Here is a 24,273-nt window from a genome sequence, read left to right as displayed (position 1 = left end):
GGTGAAGGACCTCCTACACTGTTGGTGGGAATGCAAGCTGGTGCAGCCACTCTGGAAAACAGTATGGAGGTTCCTCAAAAAGTTGAAAATAGAGCTACCATATGATCCAGCAATTGCACTACTGGGTATTTACCCCAAAGATACAAAAGTAGGGACCCGAAAGGCTACGTGCACCCCGATGTTTATAGCAGCAATGTCCACAATAGCCAAACTGTGGAAAGAGCCAAGATGTCCATCAACAGATGAATGGATAAAGAAGAGGTGGTATATATATACAATGGAATATTATGCAGCCATCAAAAGGAATAAGATCTTGCCATTTGCAACGACGTGGATGGAACTGGAGGGTATTAGGCTGAGCGAAATAAGTCAAACAGAGAAAGACATGTATCATATGACCTCACTGATAATGAGGAATTCTTAATCTCAGGAAACAAACTGAGGGTTGCTGGAGTGGGGGGTGGGGTGGGAGGGATGGGGTGACTGGGTGATGGACACTGGGGAGGGTATGTGTTCTGGTAAGCGCTGTGAATTGTGCAAGACTGTTGAATCTCAGATCTGTACCTCTGGAACAAATAGTGCAATATATGTTAAGAAAGAAAAAAAGAAGAAGAATGTAGCAGGAGGGGAAGAATGAAGGGGGGGAAATCAGAGGGGGAGAAGAACCATGAGAGACGATGGACTCTGAAAAACAAACTGAGGGTTCTAGAGGGGAGGGGGGTGGGAGGATGGGTTAGCCTGGTGATGGGTATTGAGGAGGGCACGTTCTGCATGGAGCACTGGGTGTTATGCACAAACAATGAATCATGGAACACTATATCTAAAACGAATGATGTAATGTATGGGGATTAACATAACAATAAAAAAAATAAAAAAAAATGGGTGAAGGAATGACAGGAAGAGGCAGTTCACAGAAGGGAGAGACCCACATGGCTACACAATATAGGAAAAAAAGACTCAGCCTCATTAGCAGGTAGAGAGATGTAAATTAAAATAACTATATTTTTCATACCAGCAAACATGAGAAGGCAGGATAATACATAGAAGTATTGGCAAAGCACAGCCCCCAGGGGCAGGCCTTCTGGGGGGCAGGCAGCCAGGCCGAGTGAAATTAATCGTGGGTGTTCCTTCCTGGGCCTGTAATATGAGCACTTAAACAGGACTGCAGGCGGGTACAGGGATGTGTTTTGCAGCATCATTGGTGGCGACAAGTTAGAGCGATGTAGGTGCCCATCACTCTGGGAATGAGAAAGTGAAAGGCTGCAGATGCACAGAACGCAGTACTGGGCAGCAGACAGAAGCAATGAAGGAGGCTCACATAGAGTGACATGGAGAGACCATAAAAGAACATGGTGTCGAGTGAAAGAGTACGGAAGGTCATAATTTTGTACCACAATCGCTTTTATGTAACTTACAAACACTCGGTAGTATATTTTTCCATTGGAATCTAAGCTCGAAGAGGACAGAGATTATAGGGTTTTGATGGTCTCTAAATGTTCCCAACCATTAGAACTTTGCACATGATAGGTGCAAAAGAAATAGTTCTTGAATGAATACCACATATGTTCATAATTAACATAAATATATGAAATACATTATATATGAATACATTAAATACACTGAAGTGGGGGCTTTCTTGGGGGTGGGGGAGCACGGGAATGAGGATAAAGTATGATGGGAAATGAAAATATGATGATAACGTTTCACATCTGAGTCATAGTTTTATTCAAATTTTTTGTACCTGGCTATAGGGGAGCATTAGGAGAAAACATACCAAAATATGAATTATTCTTAGATGGTGGGAATTAAGGCTGACATTTTGGTTCCTGCTACTTTTCTATATTTTCTAAAAATTCTATAATCAGTGTGTTTTATTTTCATTATTCCCAAACCCAACCCTTGAAAATGTCTTTGAGAGGGGCAGTGCCCCAATACCGAGTTTCCCCCATTGCTTCTGTCAGCAACCTCCCACTTCCCCCAAACACCACGCATACACACTCTTACAGAACTGCAATATCGCTGTCTCAGCTTGTGCCTTGGTCAATAGGGAGCATCAGCAATCTCTCCCTTTTCTTCCAGACTGACCTCCTAGTTTTAGGGCTGTGTTTGGCTTCCCAGAATAGCTGACCTCTGGCCTTCTCTCCTGCCCTGCTCTGAGGGTTTGTTTGGATTCCTGGTCTCAGTCTTTCCCAGTTCATCTCAGCTTGGTGCTCTACCTCACTATTGGGTTGAATGGTGTCTCCCCAAATTAACATCGTCCCTGGAACCGGGCCTTGTTTGGAAATAGGGTGTTGGAAGTGTAAGTAGTTAAGATGAAGTCCTATTGGAGTAGAGTGGGCCCTTAATCTAAAATGACTGATCCTCAGAAGAATGTCCTCCAAAGAATAGGATAAGAGGCAGAAACACACAGATGATCACTATTTGACAACAGAGGCAGAGATACAAGTGATGTGTCTACAAGCCAAGGATCTCCAGGGAAACTAGAAAGAGGAAAGGAAGGATCTTACCCTAGAGCCTTCTGAGAAAGCAGAGCCCTGCTAACATCTTGATTTGGGACTTCTGGCCTCCAGCACTGTGAGAGCATACGTTCTGTGTGTTAAGTCATCACGTTTGTGATACTTCATTACAGCAGTGCCAGGGCTAATCTATCCCCCTATACTCAACCGGGGCTTCACCAGGGAGGATTTTCAGTGTCCAGAAAAGCCTCGCCTGTCCCCAGTCTCCTCCTGCTCTGGTATTCTCAACACCAAAACCTTGGAGGAAGAGGTCGACTTCATACCTTTATTGATGCTAAAACGAGCTCCAGTTGAAAAAAAAAAAAAAGATGAGATAGGATTTAGTCATTTTCCTCTAATGAAATGTTTGTTTACTTGGTCACTGCAGCCAACAGAGAAAGATATCCTCAGAATCTGGAAGATGCACTGGAAAGATTAAAATCCAGTGGAATTCTTTCTATTCTGGGGATATCACTGCTGAACCCACTTTGCAGTACGTCTGAGCCGGCAATGAACAGTTTGGCCTGGGCCACACCCTTCTCTACTTGCCGGGGCCAGGGTGGATCGCTGGAATCCTCACTACTCTCCCGCCCCTCTGCTATTCCACAGGGCTTCCTCAGCGGAGGAGAGAAGGAGCTGGCTCTTTTCTGCCTCCTCCTCTGTGTCTCTCTGCTGCTGGAGCTCCACCGGGCAGCGCTGAGAGGCCCCAGAGACCGAAGAAGCAGGGTCCCCACAGCTCCCAGACAAGCAAGCTGTCCTGGAAATAGCCGGGAGCTGGGCACCTTTTTTGACTGTGCGACCGCTCCAGCTGTGCTGAGCCACCTGCAGGTAGAGATCTGCTGGTTCTTCTGCACTGGGGTGCCGCTCACCTCTCTCCTGGGAGGACCCCTCTTCTTATAGCCGCTGTCCAACTCCTTCACGTCTTGTCCCCTCCAGTCCACTTTCTCCCGCCGGTGCAGTGGATGTTTCCAGACTGCACACAGGAGTCACTCACTCATCTACTGAGACCTTCTGGGGGCTCTTCATTTACTCGGAAATGAAGTCCAGCTTTTTATGTGGGAAGGCCCTGGCTGAGGTGGCGTGCTTCAGTGCCCTTATCCCCTGCACCCCTCCCTGCCACTCCCTGTAGTGTGGCGCTACTCACAGTTCTTTACACGGGCCTCTTTCCCCTATCTGCGCTGAATATTTCATGTGCACTGTTTATGCCTAGCACCATCCTTCCCATTCCTTGCTGGCTCCTTATCTCTCCCATACCCTCAGGTTTCATTTGAACATTGTCTCCTTAGAGAAATCTTTTTTGTTTTTTAAGATTTTATTTACTTATTTGAGAGACACGCGAGTGTGCGTGTGCAGGAGGAGGAGGAGGGAGGGGGAGAGGGAGAAGCAGGCTCCCCACCGAGCAGGGAGCCAGACTCAGGGCTCCATCCCAGGACTCTGAGATCATGACCTGAGCCGAAGGCAGTCACTTAACCGACTGAGCCACCCAGGTGCCCTTCCTTAGAGAAATCTTTAAAACACATAGACACACACAAACACACGCACATACGCATAGGGTCAGCTGTCCCACTAAGTCAACTTTTTAAAACCACTATTTTACTGCTTAGCACTCAGCATGATTTGTAAAGCCCCATTTATTTGCATGATTGTTTGAATAATTCCTGTCCCCTCTCCTGGACAATCAGGTCCTCAGGGCAGGAACCTTGTTTAATCTTGTTCATCATTTCATCCCAGCACCCAGCCTAGAGCCCTGCTCATACTAGAGGCTTAATGAGCGTTTGTTGCAAGGATGCCAGATTTTCAGATAGCTCTGGAAGTAGGGTCCACCCAATTGTGATATTCTCTGGGTCTCCAGACCATACTCCCATCCTGTCCCCCTGACACATATTTTCCACATTTAATCTGTGAGTTTGCTGCTAGTAAAGTACATACCTGCATGTTGATGGGGTGTGCAGCATACTTGATTAATGATACCCTATGATGATTAATTTATATAGCATTGTAACTTTTTTTTCAGAGAAAAGTCCTTCATTTCCATCATTTCCATTTGAGGTAATTTGTGCTGCTACTCATCGACTAATATTCTCTAGAACTATCTCCAATTTCTCCATATCTCTGATACTTCACACTGATAGTTGCACTTGTAGAGGAAATGATTTCTCCCCCGTTTTTTTGTGTGTAGTGATGAATCTTTTCCATGGAGATATTTTTCAAAAAATAGTCTCTGTATTTGTCAGGAGCTCTGCCTGCCCAGTTCCTTCCTCCTCCTCCTCCTCTGCTCCTCTGTCTTTCCTGCCCACATCATTTCTTTTCACAGCAGTGTTTTAGCAACACTCCAGACTTAAGCATTCTCAGTGGTCTGCGCTTTTCCAACTGGAACTATTCCCTTGGCCTTTTTTTTTTTTTAACCATGGAGCTCGCACGTACAGCCTATAGTTTTTCTAATTCTAGAAAGATCTTCAAGGGGTGGGGACGGGGTAGGGAAGCCTAGCAGAAATCAGGAAGACTGAGTAGAGGAGGTGCTGAAACTTAAGTTGTGTTCATTGGAGGGAACATTGTGGTGTTGAAAATCTAGCGGGCTCATTCCCACTGAGCTCTCTGGGAGAGAATTATGTACTTATTCTGGGTCAAGTTCTCTGCAAAGAGTTTTATATTCTTCATCTAATCAGGGTGCTGGTGAGGATTAGATTAGATGAGGAATATAAAATTAGATGAAGAATATAATCCTCACCAGCTCCCTGTGAGGACATTGTCATTAATTCACTCACTGACTCATTTATTTCTTTACTGAGCTAATATTCACTGTGTACCTAATATGTGCCAGGACTTTCTGGAGGTTCATTGGGATGAGGCATCTGAACAAGTGGGTGAATTGTGTTTTCATTATAGAGATTAGGGTAAGAGCCAGTGTTTGGGTGGGGAAAACAGGCATTCCATTGTGGACATGTTACAATTCTAACATCCCAGTTTTCCAAATAAGAAAACTAATTTCCAGTAGATGCTCAAGATTGCACGGTTGCCAGGAGATGGGACTGGAAGCCACGTCAGTCTGATTGCAGAGCCAAGCTCTTGGCTCTCCATTCTACAGCCTTGAGGAAATGCAGCACGGCTGCGCTGGGTGCTCACTGGAGCCTGTCTCCTGCCCTTGTCCTCGTCTAGCAAATGGCCTCCTTTATCCCACCTGAATTCCTGTCACCCAACGTACACTGTCTTTCTGTATTTTAGAGGCTCATACTCTTGGCATAAACCCTAGAAGAAGACAATCACATAACTTTAGGCATCGGTTGTGACCCAATGAAAAATTGTCATTAAAGGATATGTTAATTAGCTCATTTCCTATATTGACTCATTAATGAATGCCCTCGTGAAATGTCCTCTGGATGCTTAGGTAGGAAAATAGAAAAAGATGGAGCTAGCATGGGCAGAGGACATGCCTGTCCCTTCTCCTGAGGTAAGCCAGTCCCTGGATCTTGCTCTCAGACATGGAAGCCAGTGATTCTGGCCTCAGTGTGGACCTGTTGACTGGTATGTATGCTCTCACTGCACCATACCTGCCCATGCTCAGGTGGGGGGCATCCCACGGTAGCTCATCCCCTGACATCTGTGATCCTTCTCTGCTTATGTTCTGTCTCATTAGATGCTCAAGCAGAGGGCTTGGGGCACACAGTCAGATCCCTGAAGGTATACTGGGGATTGATAGATAAGTGAGTGCTTTGAGGAGTTTTCTGCCAGGTTCTCTTAAGGAAAAAAACAAAAACAAAACAAAACAAAACAAAAAAAACCCCGACAACTTGCTTTTAAGACCTGCAGACTTCGCAGCTTAAAAAATATTTTCCCGATGGTAAAAGAAACAATTTTCAAGTCATTTCTTGCATGTTAAGTAGGCATTTGTTTATACTACCAGCCAGGCTTTCAAACTTCAAGGAAATGTATTTTCCCTGGGTGTTGGTCTATAAAATTTGAAAATCCTAAAAATATTCAAAGCATGAGAAACAGGTGCAAAACACAGATTCTACTGGATGCTGGGAGCAACATGCTTATTCAACCTTCCAATACTGCCTCAGGCCCAGGGTGGGCCTTTACTCAAGCTTTTTGGCTTCCTAGCTCCCTGGCTCCATATGGCCTGAGTTCCTATGTGCTTTGAGCTCTCCCTACCACAATACAAAGACACTCCTTCTCCTTCTCCCCTCCTCTTTCCTCTTCCATTTTGATAAGTTTGCAAGCAGATTACAAACTGCCATCTCAACATCTTTACCTTCCACAATGGGATCTCAGTAGAGATCATAGCAGGTGGCAAATTGGTCTGATTTATCATTATTTGCATTTTTAATCTGTGGTATTTTAGGCCCAGAGAGGTTTTTTTTTTATGGGTCTTAAAATGGCAACACAAACATTGATACATAATTCATTATCTGTTTTTTCATAGTACCTGTGAATACAGTGAAGTCATCAACACTTTAAGCAAGATGAAGCTACAGCTTTAGCTTTCTTGCCCCCTACTCTTCTCCTCTCTGGTTTATTAGAATCAATTGCACAATCAGCAGCCTCCATGCTGATACTGTGTCAACACGAAAAGCCTTCTTAGTTGTAGATTTGTTGTTATTTGTTATTATTCCGATGACCAAGTGTTCAGTGACTAAGGTAAAGTGTTTCTTGGGCTTCCATAACTCCTTGACTTGGGAACAGGGGGTACTTTTAAATTTAAGCAAAAGGTAAGAGAGCAAGAGGGATACCTCCAGTCCCTGCTCTGTTTTCTCTTTCCTTCCAAATCCCTAAATCTCACTCCACGATTTTCCGATTTTGCATTGTCCTTTCCTTCTCCACCTCTTCCTGCTCCCACTAGGTATTGCTGCTAGCGTAACTCTGAGTTGGAAGAAAGATTAACACCTGTAATCCTTTTGGAACAACAGCTCTATAGATAAGCAACACACATAGACAGGATGCCCTAGAGTTTGGCAAGATACCAGCAAAATAAGGGGATCCTCAGCAGTTTTATCAGAAGGCTGATCAGTGGAGAAAACCAGACTAATTCAAGAGAAATGTAAAGACCTTATTGTGTTCCTGGTGGCAGAGACTGTAACTCAACCTTATTTTTTCTATATACAGAGAGAGCCTCCATCAGGATGAAACACCTCTGAATAGCCCATCCCATGCTGATACTCCCTTTCTCTGTCTCTGTCTCCTCCTCTATAGATAAGCCAGTTAACCAAAATGTCACTTGTGGGTGGTGCCCTCCAGGAGTTTAGTGGCCACTGGCACCATACAGTGCAGCATATGATTGGTCTTCTGTTATTTAATGTGTGTTCTTTTGATCCCCTTAACCACCTCGTAACCTTCTGTAGAGCTTTCCCATCTCACTGTGTCTATCAAATAGCTCTATTAGATTCTTACGTGTAGGAAGAGTTTAAATCATAGATAAACATAATCACTTGCTTCATCAGTTGAAAGGATTATGCTTTCAGGATTTCCTTCATTCCCTTCATCAAGAATTTATGGAATGCTTACTAGATTACTGAGCACCAGTCAGGGCATTAAGAAGGTCTCACTGGCCACACTGAGTTTTCCTATCTTTTTAGACCCCCAAAATGAGAGAGGCATAAGAAAAATCTTTGAAGAGATGCATCATTTCCAAACCAAAAATACTGGCTTGCTAGCAGGCATCTGACTTTAGCCATAATTTACTGGAGACCTGGACATTGGCTGTACATCTTGTTAATGACTAGACTCTATTCTGGTGATAAATTACAGTGACTCAAAAACAGTAGACTAGACCACTGAATCTAGGTTTCCCTGCGTGAGCTTTTCTAGTCGGGAGCAGCCGTTCCCAGAGCGAGTGTCTTAGAGGATCTGGAGGATGACATACGACACCTCAGGACTGGATACCTGTTTTATACAGCTGATGTCACTGGGTCATCCACATACACGTGGCTACAGTCAGCCGTGCCTAGTCCCTTTAAAGCAGGACAGACTTAAAGAGTGCATTTTAGAACACACGCTTGCTCTTTATTCTTTTCTTACAAATTGACTTGTCTTTGGCTAAGCTGATCTCTTCTCTGAGAAGATTTATAATATCAGGAATGCACATACAAGGATAGTTGAATAAGTAATAAAGTTCTAAAGGAACGCTTGTGTTAATGTATAATGCGCCATTTGTCGACAATGTGAAAGACGTTATTTCAAACAAAGGTAACTAGCGGGATGTTAATAGCCAGCAAATGTATTTATGTTAGCTCTTATTTTGAGTAAGGCATTGCAATTGTAGAACGCATTTGTCATCATGTTAGTAGTGCTCTTAATTGTTTCTAATTTTCATAATTTACTTTTTAAATCAAAATTTCATGCTTTCCACAAACTTCCAGTTTTAGATATTGTACATACTAAAATATGCCAGACTTGTGATTTTAGTAAAGGAAACAAGTGGCTCAGATGTAATTCCAAATGTTAGTCTAGCATTGTTTTATTTATTGTGCAATTAACCAGAAAACTGAATCCAATTTTTTTTTTTTCTGGAATTTCCCCCCCCCCCCCCCGCCCCCGCCCTGCCTTGGGCCAGAAATATCTAAATTAATTGGATTAGCCATTTATTTACATGGCCTGTGAAGATTCAGTCTGAGGCTGAAGGAAGAAGCACAACTCCACCCACCTTCCTTGGGACTTTATTGACCTTCTTGCTGGTTGATGGAGTTTCTTGTACAGAAACAAGGAAAGAACAGGCAATAGCTACATTCCTTGGGACCTCTTTGGGTAATCCCCTCATCTACACCCATCAATTTTTTTTAGATGAGTCAGTGAACAATGCAGGATTAGGGAAGTTTTTCCACTTCAGTAGATGCGTCCAAGATAGGGGAACAGATGGCTTAAAATTAGTTAATTATAAGATTCTTCATCTATTCACAGTCTGCAGTGCCCCACAGCTTTTTGTGAGCCTGGCTCTTCAGTCTGTGGCTGTGGGTGATCCATTCCTTTAGAGAGGCTTCCATGGTCTCATGCATGCACACCTAAATTGTCTCCCCTTTGGTCCCAGTGCCTCACACTCCAAATCCTCTAATTCAGCTAACCTACCAGTGAAGTAAATTTCTACGACTCTAGCTTTCATCATTTTAGTCCCCTAATCACAAAGTTCAGTGGCTCTCCATGTCCTACAGGAGAGGATCCAAAGTGTTCAGCCTGACACACAGAGCCCTCTGACATCTGACCCCAAGCCATCTCTGCAGCATTTTTCCTGTGTGCCCCTAAAAGAAGTCTTTGTTCTAGTCCCATGCAGCTTCTTGGCAGTCCCCTGCCTGCTCTGGGCCATTCTGGACTTCACTTTCACTTGCCTCCTCCAAATGCCCACCTCTTTCTTCCCACTGATCCAGTTCCTCCTGCTCAGCAAGGCCCAGCCCCATTCTGTTTCCTTCTTTGAGTTCTCCCTGAACACCATGGTCCATGGGGCCTCCTTTGGCTGAATTGGTACCCATCTTTGGCTACCTAATTGTGTCCCTTACAGGGGCAGCTCTTGCAGGGACATCTTGTTTGGACAATGAACTTTTCTCCTGCAGTTAACATCCTTTCCTAGCTCCATTGTTGGCCTTGCATGTGACACCTTTTTAAATGCTCCAAAGCATCATAGGCTCTGACTGAATAGTAGGTTAGAAATGCTGAGCCTGTTGTAGTTTCTACTCTTCCAGGTGTACCTTCCGCAGTGGGGTATTCAATACCTTCATCATTCAGATAAAGACTAATGAACCTTGAGAAGCCCAGTGCATGAACAGTTTTCCCAGAATAGCTAAGAGCTGGCTCTGGGCTCTGAGTGCCTAGATTAGAACAGTGGTTTCGCTACTTACTAGCTGCATGATATCTCTTTACCTCTGTGCCCTCATCAAAAATGAGGATAATAATGGTACCCATATTAATGGTTGTTTTTAGACACCTCCTTCAAAGAGAAGTGTCAGTTGACAGTAAAAGCACAGGATCACTCCACTATTGACTAGTGGACTTTGGAGATGGGTCTCCATTTCCCGGGCTAGTGTGGTCATTTAGGTATTCTCAGGGGGCTGGATTACAGGATTTTGCACTGGGCCCATCTACTGAGGTAAGAAGCCCAACCACACAGAGATAGTTTTATTTTCATTTCCATGTACCTTTCCTTCAGCCCCTTGACAGAACAATAGTAATAGCTTGCTAAACTGAGAAAGACTGCAGGCAAGACTTTCTAGCATTGGATAGGAGACTGAATCTAGGATCAACACAGTCCAGGATGGGATCAAGAGCTGGACAAGACAAATCAAAGCCATTCAGGTGAGACAATCAAGAAGTCCCAGACCTGGTCTAGGAAACCTCCACAGGTGTCCTAGACACTCCTGAGCTCCCTGGGGCAGAGCAGTATCATCCTGCCTGTGTGCTGCTTGTCTTTTACTATGTAGACTTGTGCTTAAGTCACCTCTTGTTCACATTTAGGTGGTTTCAAATATTTCATCTAATGGGCTGCTTTTCCTTCAGGCCTACATCTGGCAAGGTTGAGGAAATCCCCTTCTTCCCCGTGGGCCAGTGAGACCCCAAGGCCCTCACCCGGGGTTAGACCGGAAGACAACCCATTTGACTACTGGACACACCTGGAAGAGCCCTCTGGGCAATCTGTCTGCAGAGTGGTGAGTGGGAGAGTTACCTTGAATTCAGTCTCAATGTTGGCTAGTCTGGCCAATTCGTTGCTTAGCTCCAGCGCGGTGAGGACAGGGTCTTCACTGGACAGAGACAGGTAGGCAGCGCTTGCCAGTCCTTTGTAGGCATTCATGCGGGAGCGCGAGTGGCTGAACGAGTCCTTCCGCTGCTTCTCGGTGCACTCGTTGCACTTGCAGAAGTAGTCGTGCGGCCGCTCGATGCGGGCGCCCTTGAGCAGGAGGATGTGCACGATCTCATACTCCTGGCAGTGCGCCGCCAGGATGATGGGCGTGATGTCGTGGGAGAAGCGCGTGCCGTCCTCGTCGTAGGCATAGAAGTCATCGTCGCGCAGCTCCTGCTCCAGCGGGCTGAGGGTCAGGCGCTGGCCCTGGGCGAAGGCCGGGTGGTTGAGGATGGCCTCCACGATGCGCACATAGCCCTTGCTGATGGCCAGCAGCAGCGCGTCCCCCACCCGCGCCAGGTTCTCCTTCTTGAGCAGCAGCTCCGTGACCTCCAGGTGCTCGTTGCCCACGGCCAGCTGCAGCGCATTTTGCCCCATGTAGTCCACGCAGTTGAAGTTGAGGGTCTTAGACTCCTCCAGCATTTTCCTCACCACAGGGATGTTGCCATACTCGGCCGAGTCCAGGAAGCGCTCCTCCTCGGGTGTCAGGCTGGTGCCCTTCTCGTTGAACATGTAGGCAGGACCCCGGATGGCCTGGCGGCGGCCCTTTTCCCGCAGTGTCGTGTGCCGGCGCTGCATGTTTCTGAAGGTGCCGCTCCCCAACCTGTCGGGGTACAAGGCAGAGATGCTTGGTTACTCTCCCAGGGGCCTGCAAGGTCCCCAGGGGCAGAGCAAACCCAAATTGTCGAGATGAAAAAGAATCTCACGATTGGGATCTTATGAGAAATTATGAAATCTTATTAGAAATCATTCTCCTGTCACCGAGATGAAGATGGGTTGGCTAACCTGAACTATTCCTATTCCTATAAAGGAATGTGGATGAGGTTATCCAGCATCTGGACACCGTGGGTGAAGGAATGGTGGCAGACTGACATGTGGGTTCAGGGGGAGCATAATGGGAGATAGAGACGGTGTGGGCTAGGAATGTGGTCGAAACAGGACAAGGACTGTGAATTTTCTTTCCATTTGTGCGAAGTTCAGCACATCACTTAACTTCCCTGGGCTTTGATACCTTGCTTCTCTGTGAATTTACCTGTACAACGTGGATAATTTTTTGTGTGGGGATAGGGTCCATCGGGAATAAGTAGGTGACCTGTATTAGAAAATTGTGTTGGTTTTATTCTGTACCCTCCTGCCTGTTGGCATGCCCAGTTCCCCCAGGGCTCTGCTGTAGACCTGGCCACCTCGGATACTTCTGCCTTTGCTTTGGGTGCATTGCCCCCTTGAACTCCCTCACTGTGACAGCCCTCCTGCCACACGCAGGCATGGCCACACGCCTCTACTTCCATATTTGGTGCTGTCCAGGTGGCTATCCTATATGGGGACTGTGCTTGCTTTCTGGTCCCTGTGCAGCCTGAGCATCAGTGAAAGGGCAAGATGTGGCTGGGAGTGGGCCTAGACACATTGCCACTTACTGATGGCCACTGAAGTGCCTCCCCTGAGGAAATTCAGCCCTAGCTTCCTCAGATCAAACCTGGATTTTTGTATAGATGGAAGAACAGGTCAGTTTAGATGCTGGGTTTATTTTCCCTTGCTCTTTGCTATTGTGGCAGAGTGTAGAGGTTAATACTAATACTAGTGGTAATAATGGTTAAACATTTATTAAGCACCTATTCTCTGCCAGGCACTATACTAAGAAGTTAATAATTTCACATATATTACTTGTGCAGTTCTGGCATTGATCCTATTACAGGTGATATTATCCTTATTCCAGGGTATAATGCTGACACAAGTAGGACTGAGAGACAGGCTTTAAAGTCAGAGGGCTTAGAGTAGGAGTCCGGCCTCCCACCTTTGAACAACTTGGTAACTTTGGGCAAGTGACCTAGTCTTTAGTTTGCCAGGATTTTAAAAAGGTCAGACTAGAGAAAAATAAAAGGTATTGTATCATTTGAGCCTGAGTCAGACACCCCATGTTCAGCTAGCACTGAGACTTTGAATGGATCCCTGGCACAGGATGCTTTCACTGTAATATAGAGTCTGGACCACATGATCCCTAATTCTCTACAAACTTGAATAGCTGATTCTCTAATTGGCACTACCCATACTTTCTATTCTTTTTTTTTCTAGTCTACCCCTACTCACATTATTCAGATAATATTAGAATGGCATACATTTCAATAAGACAGTATGTATTCTAAAGTGTAAGTACTTGGGGATTTATTTTGAACTATTTTCTGTGTTTCCAATAGTCTTTTTGTTATTGTTCATGTCTCCTATACATTAAGAATACTCATTATTTTACTTAAGCCATTTATAAAAAAAAAAAAAAGTAATCCTAGAAGAAGACCTTTAAACTAAATCTAGTGTTTTGAGATTAAAAAAAGTGGCAGTCTTGTGATTTTTAAAATTTTGGGCTCCATTTGGTTTTCTGCTTGTTCTACTTTTTGACCTGCTCAAACCCTTTTACTGTTAGCTCCTTTAGGGTGTCCTATCTGGCATAAGGCAAAAGACTTGGAGGTCAGAGCTTATGCTCTAATCTTGCCTAGGGCTGAGTCACACACTTTTTGGGGGAAGCTGCTAAACTATTCAGTGGAGTAGCTTCTTCATCTGCAAAAAATTAAAAGGAATAATTATGGGTAACTCCGTCAAAAAGTAACCATGGGTGATAAATTGTAATAGAGAGCTCTGCGTTCCTTTAGGAAGAGATCTGAACTGCCATCCACTTTTCCTAAAGTGCATTTGGATAAAAGATTTCTGGGGAAAAGGTTCTCAGGATTCACGTTCACGAGCTTCTCTGAGCCCATTTCTCTCAACAATCCCATCATTCCAGGGAGAGAGGCTGCTTATTGATGCCAAAGCAGACTGTAGATTGGGAGTCCTCTAGAGACCTCTATAGGAGACAGGGACTTACAAATAGGGTGCAGGCATTTATTATTACAGGTTTTTTGGAGGGAAGGAAGAGACTGAGTTGAAAACTAAGCAGTCACCTCATTTGTATCCCCAAAAAGCCTTGTTTCAGAGGATGTTATGAAGTCAGTTTTAAGGTCTGTCATCTGGGTACACACACACAAGTGGGAATTGAGCCCATAGAAGAGTAATAGTCTTTCTGATGGAATTACTTAGTGTGTCCTATGATGAGGCTTATACTGCTCTCAGGAGCACATCTCTGGATTTAGCCATTACAACTCAACTTGAGAAAAGGTAGTTTCTACTCAGGAGCATCTGAGTGGTGTGTCAGAGATGAGATGGCAGCTGTCCTAGAAGGAGCAAGGGCTTCAGCTTGATTCCATGTCACTTTTCCATTAGAGGTCTGCTAGAGGGAGAATAGGTCAGACTCCAAGGTCAAGGGTATACAACTAATACACAGCAACAAGCCATGGAGAGATTAATTCAAAGGAAATATAATAACTACTGAACCAAGTCAGAGCAGAGAAACATTTCACAAGGAACATGTAAGTACCCAATCTAAATTCACAGTCCGTATGAATATCATAGACACTGCAGCTTAAAAACTTAAGGGATGTTAAAACATTTCTTGATAATTTCCCTCATCAGACAAACAACGAACAAACATAAAAACAAGGTGTTAGCATTCTTATTTTTTAAGTGAAGCAGAAAGACTAAACCTTAGGGCAAATAATTTCTGCATAAGAGTAGAGTGTCATATAAATCTTGATGTTTCTATAATAATTATGTTTTATCAAGGAAAAAATAGATGTGTGTGCCTAGTGTTTGTCAGAATGTCAAATGTTCTCCCCATTTGACATTCATTTTTCTGAATGACCTTGAAAGCAGACACCCAGATGTAGTAAGGGAGTGTATTGTATCATTTGAGCCTGAGATACATTCAGATGCTTACAGAATTGTCAGTTCTGCTATTTTCCTAGGAGAATTTGGCCTTGATGAAACCTTATGGGCCCTCAAGTCATGTATGCATACAAGGATATATTGGGGCATCCTACGAAGTGAGGTTGCTTCCAATGTAAAGGGTTTCACAGCAGACCCTGGAGCCACATGAATTCGTTCAGATATTGGTGGGGGCCTTTTTACCTCACTGGGGGCTTCTTATTAGCTCTGACTCCCCCTCTTATCCTGATATCTCTCTAATCATGCTTTTTAAACATTTATTTTTTCAACTTTGTTAAGGTATGATTGACAAAATTCTGAAATATTTAAAGTATACATTGTGGTGATTTGATATAAGTATGCATCATGGAAGGAATCCCACCATCTAGTTAATTAACACATTCATCACCTCACATGTATATATTTGGTGAGAACATTAAGTTCTCTCTTAGAAAATTTTGTTTATGTAATACAGTGTTGTCAACCATTATAGTCTCTGTGTTGTACACTAGATCTTCATCTTATAGCTGAAAATTTGTACTCTTTTACCAACCTTTCCCTGTTTGCCCAATTTCAGCATTTTTATACTTGGGAATATATTTAGCCTTACCAATAATATTGACATTATGGATAGTCAGGCTTTAGCCATACATTTCACATGGGTTGGAAAGAATCCACAAAAGATGATATGTCAAAAAGATAAAGTCATTTGGCTCACAACAGCTGGTGGCCGAAACTCACACTCATGAATCAGCTGTGCTGCTCTGCTGGAGTATGGGGATATTGTCAGTTTCAGGACCAAAAACGAGCAAAATGATTCTCCTTAAAATCCAATTAGCATTTCATTGCCCTTACTCTAATATTTTTCTTAAAAATGAACTTTAAATGCAAATGCCTTTTTATTTGCATATATTATTGAGATAATGAGTGATCAAACTCATCAAACATCTCAATTAGGGTACTGTGTTTTTCATCTTTCATAAATGCATACATTGACATTTGATGTCTTTGAGAAGAAGGGTTTCAGTGGAAACAAAACCATATTTGAGAGGAGGACTGATTATTAAACTCCCTCTTGATCCCTTGGTTGCTATTTTTATCAAACTGCTTTTACAGATGCATCAGCCAGTCTGAAGAAAGCCAGATGTCAGTGATCCATGAAAAGTATGAATTTTGCACCCTAAATCCAGCTGCAAGTAAGCATGACCATTAAGCATTTTGGAGACAGGGATTGTGATTAATTACTGATGAAGAAAAGGACACTTAATCATAATGTCTTTTTGGAGATATTTGTTGTCTTTTTTGTAAAATTGCTCCATGCACCATGGGTCTCTGTGGAAATCACCCAAGCCTGAAACTAATTCATTCTGTAACATTCCACAATTGAACATAGAACCAAACAAAATCCAGAAGTTAGACTAGTTACCCAGGAAAACCCAGCTCTGGTCTGTGCATTCTCTCCCAAGGGTACATAGTCTGAGTTTTAGTCTAGAGCAACAGTGATGAAATATTCAAGTGATTTAGAATCTTCTCCTAAATCTCAATTCTCTTACCAAAGTAAGGGAATAGTAAAATCCATCTCCCATGCACCTCAACCACAGTGAAGATGCAGTAATGTATATCAAATGTCCTGGGTACTGTGAAGCCTTATGCAAATGTCCATGACAGTAATGATCAAAACTTACATACCAGTACACTTAAGTAAATGACTATAAATTGGCTTACGTTTTACTCTCCACGGATACTGTCAGCTTAGCGATTTTTCTAAATGACTGTATAATAGTGATAGCTAACATATTACACATTTGCCATGTGCCAGACACTCTGGTAAGTGCTTTATACGAATTATTGTTTTAATTCACACAAATCATATGAAGAAGCTTAGCTGTTTTCCTCAGTGACTAATCAGAATGATTAACATTTATTACACATTAACCACGTTGCAGGTACTATGCTGAGTACTTTACATGTATTATCATTTTAAATTCTCATAAAGTACTACATGATACAGATGTTATGGTCATTCCCATTTAACAGATGGTGAAATGAGGCTGAGATAAATTAACCACTTTTGTTAAGGCTACATAACTTGTGAGTGGTAGATCCACTATTAGGAGTCTCATCTGTTTGGTTTCAAAGCCAATGCTTTGGGCTGGTATGCTACTGCCATCCCTCTTCCTCCTCCATTTTTTTCTAAATTTCTTTAGACTGTGAATTTTTTCATTAGAGTGCAGGATCCTTGAGGACAGGGGAATTACTTGTTTATATGGTGTATGTACCTGGTGCCTCATACCCCTGATGCATGCATATGGTGCATGGTCAAATAACGTAACCAGTTCTTAAATACTTGAATTTGGGTTGGTCATTAAAGAAGACCAATAAAATAGAGGTGTTAATGTTTACAAATATAGGAGCCATATGATCCTGTAACTATTATTTCCTTTTTGTGCTGACAACTTTTAAAATAAGGTATGAGTTCCAAAGCCAAGTTAGTTTCCAGCTCCACTATAAATAATGGTCCATAATTTGCTAGAGGAGACCATTAATATCAGAAGTTGAGGTGAGATAGTACCTATAAGTTATAGTGCCTAGTAAGTGCTCTTGTAACATTGGATACTACTAACTGTCTTAGTTTAATATGATCATAATTATTATGGATCTATAGCATTCAAGTTCTTACCTAAGTTAGTGGCAATAATTTTTTTTAAAGATTTTATTTATTTATTTGACAGAGAAAGACACAGCAAGAGAGGGAACACAAGCAGGGGGAGTGGGAGAGGGAGAAGCAGGTTTCCCCTCCGAGCAGGGAGCCCAATGCGGGGCTCGATCCCAGGAGCCCAGGATCATGAGCTGAGCTGAAGGCAGACGCTTAACGACTGAGCCACCCAGGCGCCCGTTAGTGGCAATAATTTGCTTGTACAACACATGCATTTTGAATAAAAGGAAAGTATCCACCTAGTTATCCCACAAGTATACATGAGTTCATGTACCTTACCATTTCAGGACCTATGGGAATAGCAAAATATCCTTCTGCTACTCATAATAATACATTATATTGAGATATACTTTCCAGACAATTCTACTGGAGATATGCTTTCCAAACACAATAATGTGTTATATTTTTTCCCATTGCACCTTGGATTGAAAATATTATCTAGATTCCTGAGTGCTAATAAATGATTTTATCAACAACTTATTTTCAACAAATAACATCATTTAGAAGTTATTCTCTGTATTTTCAAACTACCTTCTATATTAGCCATACAAATATAACTAATGCGTTGTGTGTGCTTCTTTTATTTCTTCTTTCTTTTTAATCCTTATTTGTCTATTTGGAACTGGGGAGTTATGAAACTGGATGTCTGCATCGCACTGTGTATATCTCCAGATAGAGCTGAAATGATAAGTTCTTACAGGTACATATTTTTCCTCCAAAGATTTGTCTTGGTATAAAATAGATATGTGTAACCTTTTAACTGTTACATTAACCTTTGTGACAGGAGAGCCTGAAATTATCATCTACTACTATGAAAATAAGAAAGGCCCTTAAATGGTGAAATGACAATACTGAATAAAGTAACATGCTGAATATTTATCTGGGGGCAAATGTTGATTGCCTTTCCTGAGCAAGAAATCCTGGCAGCTCTCATCCAGGATACCACATGTATCTGAAATTAGCCTCAGTGAGGCTCCACATAGTCCTCATTTTTTTTTCTGGGTTAATTACTGCCTGAAGGAGTTAGCTAATCTGTATGCCCCTAAGCTTAGGTGCAAGTATTTTTGGAAATAAATTGTTATGAAATTATAATTGTGACGTAGAAACTTGGTAAGTTGTTAAATAATTAAACCAATGCCATTGTTTAAAAGATCTTAGAGAGTGAGTTTGTATCGTATTCATAATGAATATTCTGGATTTAATGTGTATTCATTCATAAATCTGATGCGTGTCCAGTGGTTCAGAAACAGGACCCACCAGCAGGTGGCATTCTGAGGCAAAAATTCACTGAGTGCCTCCGGACAGGTTCAATCATTATTGCCTCGTTCAAATCTACCCTGAATTCATTAAGCCTTTAAATTACAATTAATGGCAATAACATCTTGATTAAGTCTATTCAATCACACTAAAGTGAATTTATAACTTCACATGTAAAGGAGATTCTTTGTTACAGTTTCAAAGCTTGTGTCAAAGCCCTGCCCAGATTACATCTCTTTTATTAAGAGCATATTCGTTATGTTGAAATGGACATCTAAAGGACATATTTTCCACAAATAAAAGGAAAGAAAAAATAACAGCCTCTTTCTTCCCACCTGTAGTTCTTTAATGGTTGCTACTTATTAGAAGATAGCCTTCTTCCTCTTCCTATCCCCATATTTATGTTAAGATAAATACAGTCGCAAAAAATATCAAATTAAAAAGCTGTCAATAGTGAAGTAGGAGAACAGACAACACATATACTCTCTTCCAGGAATAAAAGAAAAAACTGCACTCTAGCACAAAAAGACTGGTTTACCAGGATGAGTTGTCTATTTTAAATGGATTTTTAAACTTAGACTTCCAAGGAAAAGTAAAAAAATAAAATAAAATTCCTCTACCAACCCAACAAATAAGAAAGATTTCAGATCCAGATTTACATCTAAAAATCCAAGCAATGCACAGGAGGGAGAGGGCTAATAAATAAAAGTTTAATTCCTTATTTCAGCAAGAAAACAACCTATGTTGGAAAAATCAATATGAAAGAATCATCATAGTTGCTTACATTGAGGGAGAAATAAGCAGGCTGGTCCCTCCTCTCTAGATGACCAGAATCCGGTGTTGAGTCGCGGGAATCTGGCTCCCCATGGGTGGTAGCTGAGGAGATGCCGCTCTCCGTGGTGCTGAAGTATAGAGCTGGTCAAGTGAGCGGAGTTGGGAAAATGTGAAAGCGCGCTTGTCTGTCCTTTGTGCTGCAATGGTAAAAACTCGCCTTCCGAGGCAGACTCGCCTTACCGTTCTTTTCCTAATCTGGGGGAAATTTCCCAGGGAACATGACGGAGAAGGATCTGTGTGTGAGACTGGCATGTGGAGTGCTGATGGTTGGTGTAGTTCCCACCCCTTCTCCCAGACAGTAGCTTTGGAAGGGAGGTATCACCTCTGCCTTCCTACCATAGATCCTCACTATTTCTACCTGCCGCCTCTCACATCCCAGAACAGTGCATAACACACACACACACACACACACACACACACACAGAGGCATGCACATACCTCAATTATGTAAGGCAGCAGGTTCTGGCTCCTGAGGCAGAATATTCATCTGTTTAAATAAATGAAAAATGAGGAATGAATTGATCTCCTACCTGTTGTGCCTGTGGGTGTTTACACAGGGAGGGAGCTGAAAAGAAAACTAAAACCAGAAGAACTTGAAGAATGACAGAAGTAGTTTTTTTTTTTTTTTCTTAATAAGCTTTAAGGTCACACCCCACTTTGTCTTCTGTGAGTGATGCATCTCCTAACTTTACTCTTCTGTTTCATGACCTTTTAACATTGTCTAAGATCAGGAAGAAGTCAGTGGTATAGAACAAGTCTGATGTTAATAACCAGACTTTAAAAGGATTAGCTTTCATTTGTAACTTTCCAATTTTTTTGTAAGGAAATTCCTAATGCAGAAATCCATTTCCCCCACAATCCCCACTCTCACCAATTGCCTTGTTAACAAATGGCCCGTGATTCTTACACACTAAAGTATTTTGATGGTCTCATGAGAGAGAAACCTCCTTAATTGAAATAATGCCTGTCTGCAAAAAACCAGGATTACTCCCAGGATCTACCTCTGTCACTGAACAATAAATCAGAATGCTTATTCTTTGAAATCAACTCATGGATTAACAACTCACAGTCTATAAAGACAGTCTCTGTGTGTAAACATAATACTTAGGGTTAAAGAATTGGCTTATAATATAATGTATTTTGCACAATGCCATTCTGCGTTTATATGCACATCAGGTTGCATTAGTTTATGAATATGCCACTACCATTTTCTCTGGAAGTAACGTGGTGTATGGGGGAAGACCCTGGAATTTTGATTCACTTATTAACTGTGTGACTTTAGGCATAATACTGAACCTCATTGAACCTCTGTCTCCTTATATGTAAATGGTGGGTAATATTATGGGGGCCATAATGCCTTTTTCCAAATGCATGGTAATACTTAGTTGAAATAACATGTAAAAAGCACCCAGATGAGTTAGTTAGCATTTAAGAGGTACATAATAAGTTTGAGTGTTTTCTTCCCCTCTTTACTCAGAGAAGTTAAATTCTCTAGTTACAACTCTCTAAAATGCCTGACAACAAACTAATTTTATTCCTGTAAGCCTCTATACAAGCTTTCCATTGTAAATGATTGTGTTTTATTGGATAAAATACCTTTTTAAAAGAAATTGTCTTAAAATTAAGAATTTTTATTTTAAAAATTTAAATCTTGAAGAACAAGGGAATTTTATTTTTAATTAGAATCAGGAATGAATACATTGAACTCATTTGAATAAAATGTTAATGAATTAAGAGCTATTTAATATCACATTGAAGTGTAGAGCAGAATATGTGAAGACAACAAAAGTGTCTTACACAGCTATGACACTGGAAATAGTCTTTTGATTGGGATTCTCGTCATCATGATTAGTGAAGCAGTATAGAATAAGATATTCTTAACTATAAAATACTTTCTTAAGAATACTGGGTTGTGGCTTTTAGTTGATAATGCTGGAGATGAAGTCTTAGTATATTCTGTTTTTAATAAATAACCAAAAGAATATTTTCATGAAATTCTGACATGAACTATGTTCTTGTTTCCACTCATGATGAGCTCATTAAAAAACAAGTCGTATTTTTAAAAGTGTGACAATGACAGTACAACAGTTATATATATGGAGGAAATGAGCTAATTATTTTATAGATATATTAACTGGAGACAGGTCAGAATCAGGCCAGATAGCTCTTCAAAAGTGATAGGTTAAGATGACATTTGTGAAGGATCCAACCTTCAGTATCCACATTGTTAGAGAGCTTTATCACTTCTAGAGGATCTCGTTTTGAAACAACATTTCGTTCAGTGGGTTAGACTTGTAATCTAAAAAATGTTACATACACGTCAAAATATTTTCAGTATGTAAAATACAGACGTAATTAGGTCCTTTCTATCAACGGTGAAAGTTCAGAAGAGTATAGATGCCTAAGGTTCCTGTGTAAGGTCTTGAGCTTTGTTTTCTCCTTGGCTCACAGTAGAGTTCATACCATTCTAGTCAAACTTCTTATATTTAATTTCAAATCTTCCATTCCCCAAGTGTGTCCCTCAGTTTTATCACCTGTAAAATGAAAGTAATAACAGTCTCTCACTTGTAGAGTTATAGTGAGGATAAAATGAGACAACTCACATAAAGTGCTTACAGCAATGCCAGGCACATAGTCAGAGCTCAGTATACATCAGTTTCCATTAGTGCTTAATAGCTCACTCTGTGACTGAACAGTGAACATACTATTGATCTGTAGTTCTCAGACTTTGTGTGCTCTGTTGTCACCTAACCAGCCTGTTGAAAATATAAAAATACAATTTTCTGGTGCTCCTTCCCTAGAGAATTTGCATTTTTTTCCTCAAGAACTTTTGGTCATTCTGTTGCAGGAAGTTCATAAATCACACTGTGAGGAAACACTGCTCTTGTCTATTGGAAGAGTAATTTGTTTTAGAAACTGTAGCCATTGCTGGGGCTTCTAGTACTATGTTGAACAATAGTGGCGAGAGTGGACATCCTTGATGTGTACCTGATCTTAAGGGAAAGGCTCTCAGCTTTTCCCCATTGAAGATGGTATTCGCTGTGGGTTTTTCATAGATGTATTTTATTAACTTGAGGAATGTTCCCTCTATCCCTATACTCTGAAGAGTTTTAATCAGGAAAGGATGTTGTATTTTGTCAAATGCTTTTTCTGCATCAATTGAGAGGACCATATAGTTCTTCTCCCTCCTCTTATTAATGTGTTCTATCACATTAATTGATTTGCGAATGTTGAACCACCCTTGCATCCTGGGGATAAATCCCACTTGGTCGTGATGGATGATCCTTTTAATGTATTGTTGGATCCTATTAGCTAGGATTTTGGAATCCATATTCATCAGGGATATTGGTCTGAAATTCTTTTTGATGGGGTCTTTGCCTGGTTTGGGGATTAAGGTAATGCTGGCCTCATAGAATGAGTTTGGAAGTTTTCCTTCTGTTCTATTTTTTGAAACAGCTTCAGTAGAATAGGTATTATTTCTTCTTTGAATGTTTGGTAGAATTCCCCAGGGAGTCCATCAGGCCCTGGACTCTTGTTTTTTGGGAGGTTTTTGATCACTGCTTCAATCTCGTTACTGGTTATTGGCCTATTCAGGTTGTCAATTTCTTCCTGTTTCAGTCTTGGCAGCTTATAGTTTTCTAGGAAGGCCTCCATTTCATCCAGATTGCTCAGTTTATTGGCATAGAGTTGTTGATAATAATTTCTAATAATTGTTTCTATTTCCTTGGTGTTGGTCGTGATCTCTCCCCTTTCATTCATAATTTTATTAATTTGGGTCCTTTCTCTTTTCTTTTGGATAAGTCTGGCCAGTGGTTTATCGATCTTATTAATTCTTTCAAAGAACCAACTTCTAGTTTCTTTGATCTGATGTACTGTGTTTCTGGTTTCTAATTCATTGATTTCTGCTCTAATTTTAATTATTTCTCTTCTAATGCGTGGCTTAGGCATTGTTTGTTGTTTTTCTCTAATTCTTTAAGGTGTAGAGTTAGTAGGTGAATTCAGGATTTTTCTATTTTTTTGAGTGAGGCTTGGATGGCTATGTATTTCCCCCTTAGGACCGCCTTTGCAGTATCCCATAGGTTTTGGACCGATGTGTTTTTGTTCTCATTGGTTTCCATGAATTGTTTAAGTTCTTCTTTGATTTCCTGGTTGACCCAAACATTCTTGAGCAGAGTGATCTTTAGCTTCCAGACAACAAGAAGAAATAAAAGGTATTCAAATTGGCAAAGAGGATGTCAAACTCTCTCTTTTCGCAGACAACATGATACTTTATGTGGAAAACCCAAAAGACTCCACCCCAAAATTACTAGAACTCATACAGCAATTCAGTAATGTGGCAGGATACAAAATCAATGCACAGAAAT

At 41.5% G+C, this 24,273-nt stretch overlaps 1 protein-coding gene across 1 annotated transcript in view; it reads right to left on the bottom strand.

Moving 5' to 3' along the window:
- The window catches only part of TRPC7 (transient receptor potential cation channel subfamily C member 7), a 294,068-nt gene that overhangs the window by 127,029 nt on the left and 142,766 nt on the right, over positions 1-24,273 (bottom strand). Inside the window, exons 2-3 of the mRNA XM_036114313.2 lie at positions 13,818-13,863; positions 11,140-11,917 (exon numbers count right to left, since the gene is read on the bottom strand). Coding sequence (XP_035970206.2) covers positions 11,140-11,917; positions 13,818-13,863 — 824 coding nt within the window. The remainder of the gene's footprint in view (positions 1-11,139; positions 11,918-13,817; positions 13,864-24,273) is intronic.

This window comes from Halichoerus grypus, chromosome 2, assembly GCF_964656455.1.
Source record: "Halichoerus grypus chromosome 2, mHalGry1.hap1.1, whole genome shotgun sequence".
NCBI classification, from domain to species: domain Eukaryota; kingdom Metazoa; phylum Chordata; class Mammalia; order Carnivora; family Phocidae; genus Halichoerus; species Halichoerus grypus.
Note: the sequence above shows the minus strand (reverse complement) of the source record. Positions and strands in the feature narration are given on the sequence as shown.